Here is an 8,103-nt window from a genome sequence, read left to right on the forward strand (position 1 = left end):
AATCAAAACAACAAATTGATCACAATACCTCAATAGATCTCTTGAAAAAATTAGGAACAGAATTTGAATTTTTTGTATATGTGTTCATAATTTAAGTTGCTAAGTAGCCATCTTTATTTAGGGTAAGTAAAGACCAGGAAAAGCACATTAGCCGGGGAATTGACTTCGTCACTTCTGTAAATATTTGGATCTTTTATTTTTAAAAACAAAACTTGTTGTGTTATATGGATATTTAAGTTGACATGGAGAGTTCAGATGGCTATGTTTATCCATGATCAACAGAATCTTGTCTATTTTCTGCCATGTTTGATAATAATTTTAAAAGTTTAGAGGAAACTTTAGTGGCTTCCCAGAAAGAAAGATAGAATACAGTATTGGAGGTTTCCCTATAGAACATTTTTACTTAGAAATTAAAATTACATCTATTATTCAATCTTTCTATCTTTAGGAGGTTATGATATCTCATGTTGGCAAAAGATAACTAATGCTCTTTGGACAGAAATCTATTTAAACTGCAAGAGTCTTGGCCTACAAGGTTTTTTTCTGCCAAATCTGTCAAGATTTCTTGACAGAGCTTACATCTGTTTTGTACCACTAGGAACTAAACCTAGAGAAAAGAATCTTTTGAATAAGTGTCTGTCATTTCTTGATCCTTAAATAGGCCCACCTTGGACCCTATCCAGATCACTCACTATTTTAGTACTTTGAGCTCTGTGCTGAGGTACCGAGAAACTGTTTTAGAAGCCTTCAAGGAAATGGACCGATTGACTGTAAATGAAAATGTATTTTCTACCAAAGATGTCCTCATGCTCTTACATAAGTGGAGCATAATTAAGGAAGATGTTAAGCTCCAAGAAGACTTGAAAACAATGATTGAAAAATACCAAGTCAAGGAATTAATGAGTAAGTTTCAAAGTTGATGTCTGTTTATGTTACAGTGTTATCATTTCATCCAAACTATATATATCTTCTAGGTTTTGAAGAGCAGGCAGCACGAAAGGATTCAAATTATAAGACTATCCCCCAAATAAAACTTTCTTTTACTCTTCCCTTTCTGCTTTTCTGCTATATCCTCTACTACCTAAAACCCCCTGGACTGAGGTCTTATTCCAAGGGTATTCTTAAGGTATCTCAGTTTCATTTAGCATGGGAGGAGAATCCATATTAGGAGAATTCTTTCCTATACTTCATCTTTTTTGTTTTATTTTTTATATAAACTTTTTAATTTTTTGAATTAAAAAAATTATTTTGAACTTAATATTAGATACCTTAAAAACTTTGGATGAGAAGGAACAGGTTATACTCAAATCCCTGCATGTTTATCTTTCATGACTTTTCATTTAGGATCATTCTTTGGACCAGAAGGAACAGTTTATACACAAAGCCCTGCATATATACCTTTCATGTCTTTATTTAAAGTGAGGTAGAATTCTAGAGCTCATATAATCCAAACTTCTAGTATGGATTGAGAAACTGATGCCCAGGGGAAAGTGATTTGCTTGAGATCCCATTAACTAGGTAGTGACAGACTAAAATTTAAATCTAAGTCCTCTAACTCTTTCATTCTACTCTTCCAATTTGTTTCATTGCCCCTAGAGCAAGAGGGGAGGGGAAATAAATTATTCAAACCTATGTTGTTTTTAGAGTATTAGAAAATTATCACTCTATCAATGTAGTTACTTTTCTACATCTTCCTATAATTATTCTTCAAATATGCTGCACTTTAGATTATTTGCTACACCAACCTGAGTTTTCTGCCATCTTTCGTTGTCTTGCTCTGTTCCTTGCCCTGAAAAGCTCCCTTTTGCCCCACCCCCTTCTCCCAAACTTTTACTTTCAAAAACTACCCAGTCTTCTGGGGCCCATCTCAAATACTCCCTCACCCATAGTTCTGCTCTTATCCCATCTCCTTGCCACATGTACTAATCTGTCTGAATTCCCAAAGTATTATGTAACTCTTTAATGAACTTATATTACCTTTCTTGACTATTTTGATATTTATTATGTCTCCTTCATGGGACTTTAAGTAAGCTGCCTAAAAGTATGGACCATGTCTTGTTCATCTTAGATTTCTCATAGTGCCTTGCAGCTACTAAGTGCTCAATAAATATGTCTAATAGTGAGTATTTGGGAGTCATTCATATTACTTATGGTATTGTGTTTGTGTTTGTGTTTGTGTGTGTTTATGTGACAGAAATTATTAAAGATAGGAACAAACCCTCTGCACCAGCTCGATCTAAAGCTCAACGTAACAAAAAAAAGATGGAGGTAGATCCAGAGGAAACAATTGATCCAGAGTTAAAGGCTTCCAACCTGATGAAATGCCGAGGTCTCCTGAGATCCATACTGACCCACTGGGACCCCGCCTTTGCTGTGGTAGAGACAGAGCCAAAGCAAGAGCAAGTCTGCTTAGCTCCTGGTCTAGAGAGAGAAGCTGTGGATCTTGTTGGGGCCACCGCTGTGCTGGTGGCCCAATGGGAGATCAGCTCTCTCATGGACCCAGTGCTGGATATCCAGGGAGTTCCGGAGGTCCTTAGGTGGTTTAAAAGCAGCATTTTGCTTCATCCTATGGTTGTCACAGAACTTGTCAGAGATGTTACGTGGAGAAATAGCATCTTTAAGCTGTATAGCCAGCTTTCCCATGCCAGAGAACTGAAAGCAGCCTCTCAGAGCGTCTTCTGCCTCTTCAATACAGTCATGCTTCACTTAATGGCATCCCAAGGCCCAATAGAGAACTCTTTTCATGAAGTGGTAGAAACAATTGCTCTTTCTTCTATAGATGAAGAAGACAAAACAAAACAAGGTAATATACTTTCATTTTGATCAGCAAACAAGCATTTAATAAGCACTTGCTATGTGCTAGGCATTGTACAAAATGCTGGATGTATAAAGACAAAAACAAAAGCTACTGCTTTAGGGAACTCTGACACTCTACTGAAGAAGACAACATAGACATGATGCATATACAAAACAAATAGGAAGGAAGAAGCGTTTATGAAATGCCTCCTAGGTGCCGGCCATTGGGTTAAGTGTTTTACAGCCATCTTACTTGATCTCCATAAGAGCCCTGGGAAATAGATGCTGTTATTATCCTTTAATTATCCCTATTTATTTACAATTAAGCAAACTGAAGCAGGCAGAGGCTAAGTTACTATATATAGCTAATGTCAGGCCAGATTTGAACTTGGACCTTCCTGATTCCAGGCCCACTGCTGCATTCATTGTGCCACCTAAATACAAAACAGTTTAGGGAGGAAGGGCACTGTACTACTTGGAGTTACTAGCAAAGGCTTCCTGTAAAAAGTGGAGCCTGAGCAGAGATGGGGAGAAAAAGGCGAGAAGAAGGCATGAGGACAGATTGTGCTGAGGGAGTTGAGGTGCCATGTGTGAGAAATAGCAAGAAAGTGAGTTTGGACAGAATACAAGAAGGAAGTAATATATAATAAGATGGGAAAGGAAAGGTGGAGCCAAGTTGTAAAAGGCTTTAAAAGCAGGGCCAGAGTTTATGCTTTGTCTTCAAGGCAATAGGGAGCCACTAAAGTTAATTGAGTAAAGGTGTGACGTGATCTAATCGTTGCTTAAGGAAAATCAGTTTGGCCACTTGATAGAGGATCTATGAGAAAGGGAAGAGACACCAATAAGAAGTCATTGCCATAAGAGGTAATGAAGATCCAAATTAAAGTGGTGACTGTGTTGGTGGAGATAAGTAGGAGAGAAGAAACATGCAAGTTGTTAGAAGAGCAGAAATGGCAAGATTTGGTTATTGATTGGGAAGCAAAGCTGAGGGTAAGGTACTAGTAAACTTTGATGGGAATAATGATGATACTTTTGAAATAGAAAAATAGAGACGTTCAGGAAAGGGGAGGTTTGGGGGAGAATAATGAATTTTGTTTTAAACATGTTGTATTTAGGAGGCTGGGAAACATCCACTTTTAAATGTGATTGGTGATTTGGGACTAGAACTTAAGAGAGACTAGGGGCTGGATAGTTCTGGGAACTATCTGTTTAAAGTTGATAATCTAATTTTGACTAAATCACATTGAGAGTATGGAAAGAAAAGAGCCTAAAACTGAGCCTTGGGATATATCCTAATAGTTGATGTGGATGATGAACTAGCAAAGGAAACTGAAAAGAAGCCTTCAGACAGGCAGGAGGAAAACTAGGAGAAGGCAGTGAATTTAAAAAACAAACACACAACCCCAGAAAATAGAGGGAGACTTGGTTCATCAACAGTGTTAAATGTTGCAGAAATTAAGGAGGATAAAGACTGAGGAAAAAAATGATCAGATTTGGCCGTTCAATGAGTAAATCATCAATAATTTTAGGAAGGGCAATTTCACTTGAGGATAGAAGAGGAAAGCCAGATTTAAAAGGAGTGAATGAGAAGAGAAGTAAAAGTCAAGTGTAAATAGCTTTTTAGAGGAGTTTGTTTGATAAATGAAAAAGATATGCAAGATCATAACTTGAAGGGGGGTATGATAGGATATAGTGATTGTTTTTAAGGATGAAGGAGAATTGGGAATGTTTGTAGGTAGCAGGGTCAGAACAAAGGGAGAAATGAAAAATTAGTTAGAAAAAGGTAGTGATTAAGGGTACAATCTGCTGTAGAAAACAGGGAATGGGATAAGGGACACAAGTAGAAGTGTTGGCTTTCTTGAAGAAAGGGCTATCTCATTATTAGAGACTAGAATAAAGAAGTAAAGAAAGAATAATGTCAAGAGGTTTTGAGATAAAGTAAAGGGGAGAAAAGGAAACTCAGGATTAATCTCTTTTTTGAGTAAAATATGAATCACAAGTCCTGAGAAAGTTGGGTCAAGGAAAACATGGGAAGTTTGAGGAGAGTTTATGTTTAGATAAAAGAATTCCTAATGGACCTCGTCATCTGTGTTGGTTTATTTCTAGTATGGCTCATCAGCACCTGAGTAGGATTAGAATAGGTGGAAGATAGGAGTAATAATAAGCAGGGATTTGGAAAGACATTAGCAGCAATAGGAAGAAGGGTGAGAACTTCCAGAGAACTGTAGAGTTGGAATAATGAAGTCAAGACAGGAGTAATGACATGAAGATAACGACAGGATAGAGGAATTGGAAGTCATCATGAGGAAAAAGAGTAAGTGAAGGAAATATAGAGAGATGAAATGAAAAAGAATGCCAGAGTTTTGATCATGAATTGGAGTATCTTGGACAGTAATGAAATCTGTGGTGTAGCCATTCCTTAGTGTCCCATGGTTAGGAGAAAAAAAAACCGTCAGTCATGGAACTTGGAGAATTGGGAGGTCAAGGTGTTTGAGGAAGCAAATAAGTGGACATCAAGCTAAAGCTGGAAGGAACCTGAAAAGCCATCTCATCCAAACTCCTTGTTTTATAAATCATTAAACTGAGGCTCAGGAAGGTTATGTTAACAAATATTTATTTATTAAGTGTCTACTGTGCTCAGTGCTAGGGATACAAAGGCCTGTTATCAAGGAATTTAATGGAGGAAATAATGTGCAAACAATTGTGTACAAACAAGATATACATATATATACTTACATTGTGCCACCTAAATACAAAACAGTTTAGGGAGGAAGAGCACTGTACCAACACAGGCTTCCTGTAAAAAGTGGAGCCTGAGCAGAGGTCGGGAGAAACATATAGATAGACATGCATATTTGGTTGTGTATGATATGCTGGAGATGATTACAAATGGAAGGCATTAGCATTAGGAAGATTGAGAAACAGTTCTTGTAAAAGATGGGATTTTATCTGGGACTTGAAGAAACCCAGAACAAGATGATAAAGGAATAGAGAATTCTAGGCCAGTGACAGTATCCAAAATCAGAAGATAGAAGTATCTTTTTTGAGAAGTCCATGGAGAGGAATAAGACAGAAGCAGTGCTGCCTTGTGAAGGACTTTAGAAACCCAATAGAATTTTCTGTTTTATCCTAAATGTAATAAAGGACTTGCTACAGGGAGTAAGTGAGGAGGCTAGGTGCTTGGGGAAGAGGAAGAAAGATACAGATAAGACAGTCTCTCTCTTCATAGTTTCAGTCCAATGAGGAGATATTACAAACATACAACGAACTAAAAGACAAATAACCTTGAGAAATAGTTGTATCTAGGAGATCGGAAGGAGAAAAGAACCATCTATATTTATGGCCATAAATATAGATCAGATAGAAGTCAGAAGAGAAATGGCCATCAGGGAAACCAGTTACATTTAACATTTGCTCAGAAGGATTAGAAACTGCAGATGATCGAATAAGCTTAAGAACTGAGAACAGACCATTGGATTTGGTAATAAAGCAGTCATTAGAAACCTTTGGGGATTTGTTTTTTGTAGATTCTTCATACATTATAAAATTTTCAGCTGGAAGGAATCTTAGAGCTCTGGTCCAACCTTCTCATTTTATAGAAGAAGAAATAGGCCAAAGAAACTTGAGTCATTTGTCTAAGCAGAAAGAAGGGGATTGGGTTTCAGACCTGGTCTTTTGATTCCAAATCCAGTATTCTCTTCATTACAACACAAGTAGAAGAAGCAGGTGCCGTATTGTGTCCCAATTTACCGTCCACTCTTTTTCTAGTACAGGAATTGATTTAGGTAGAAATATAACACATTGGTGTGCAAATGAACAGGTGACAAAGTTAAACAATTAAATTTATTGACTTTGACAATCAGCTTACATTTTACATATTTGAAATGATTTTATAATGCTCCCTCGGTGGCAAGCACTTGTTTTATACAACTTCACATTGAGTTCACAAAATTTTAATATATTTTTTAAAATTCATTATGAAACCACACTTTTATGACGTGTGTAAGTGTATATTTTTTAAGGAACAGCAAAAAATGTTTCCCCCTTTATTTTCCAACTGCAGGAAACCCAATACCAGGAATCACCAACCAGCCTTCCAGCTACTAATTCCCTCTGAATATCTTTGCTTGTTTTCTGAGAATTAGAGGGGTTTGGGGTAGTATTAGTTTGCTAATTTTCAAAGTTTTCTGTTTTGTATAGTCCTTTCCTTTATGCTTCGGTACAACTGATCCTTTTTTAAACATTGTTGGTTTGAACGATTCTTGGAACTTTTGACTTCCCTGTGCCAACAGCGGTTGGACTATCTCTAATATTTATTGAAACATACTCTTTCATAAGTCCTTGGAGTTACAAATATCCATCCTTAAAAACCACAGAATAAAAACTCAGCAAAAGAGAGCATTAGTCATGCACATGTCCTAAAATGTGTCTCAGCCAGAGAGAAATAAAGGTGGGAAACCAGTTCAATCCAGGCAGCTTCTTGTCACTAGACGCAACCATGTGTCACCATTACTGTCACTAAATGAAACCCTCTCAGAATTGTTGATTGTCACAAGTAATAAACACTGAATGTGTGTAAGAAAAACCATTCTGGCAGTAGTATAAAATGTGGGCTAAAGCCCACGTTAGGAGTCTACTTCAGTAGTTTGGGTAGCTGTAAAGAGCCTGTAATAAGACAGTCAATATGAGAATGAAAAATAGAAGGTAGGTATGAAGGTATTGTGGAGGTGGAAATCCCAGTATATCTGATATTTATTCTTAACATTAGTTGTTAAAACCAGAGAGGTTCAAATTATCAACCCACCCACAATTATTCTAAGTATGAGGAAGTGTCATTTTGACTTAGATCAAAGCCAAAGTTAGGCATGAGCAGGATCAGTTTTTAATCATCTGTATTATCAAGTAGTATTTGTTAAAATGCTGCCAGGTGCACAGAAACATGTTTTGAAATTAAGGTAATGCCTTTGAGTCACTGAATTGTTTTCAGTCTGAATGATTTTTGTAGTCTGACATCTATGTAACCTTTCATTTTTCAGCTGCTGCAATGTTCCTGGTATCTCTTTATATTAAAGATATCTGGCCAGGGGCAAAGCCAGTGAATACCTTCCTGACTCACATCCGAATGATCTGTGATGCCACAGAGTTGTTCTGTGGGGATGAAGAGAAGTCTCGGGAACAAGAAGAAGCAATAGTAGCACTGTGTGAGAATATCAGTGTTGCCACCTGAGACTATTAATTTTGTGTACAGCATAGTGCTTTGTGTACTAATAAAATTTGGTTTTATTGTGTCTGATTTTAACTGATGAA

General features: G+C 37.0%; 1 protein-coding gene across 1 annotated transcript in view; it reads left to right on the plus strand.

Annotated features, from left to right (window-relative positions):
• URB1 (URB1 ribosome biogenesis homolog) overlaps positions 1-8,095 on the plus strand; it is an 89,448-nt gene extending 81,353 nt beyond the window's left edge. The window contains exons 37-39 of the mRNA XM_051984972.1: positions 662-903; positions 2,195-2,803; positions 7,833-8,095. Coding sequence (XP_051840932.1) covers positions 662-903; positions 2,195-2,803; positions 7,833-8,023 — 1,042 coding nt within the window. The 3' untranslated portion in view covers positions 8,024-8,095. The remainder of the gene's footprint in view (positions 1-661; positions 904-2,194; positions 2,804-7,832) is intronic.
• The last annotated feature ends 8 nt before the right edge of the window (positions 8,096-8,103 follow it).

Source organism: Antechinus flavipes, chromosome 3 (genome assembly GCF_016432865.1).
Source record: "Antechinus flavipes isolate AdamAnt ecotype Samford, QLD, Australia chromosome 3, AdamAnt_v2, whole genome shotgun sequence".
Taxonomy (NCBI): domain Eukaryota; kingdom Metazoa; phylum Chordata; class Mammalia; order Dasyuromorphia; family Dasyuridae; genus Antechinus; species Antechinus flavipes.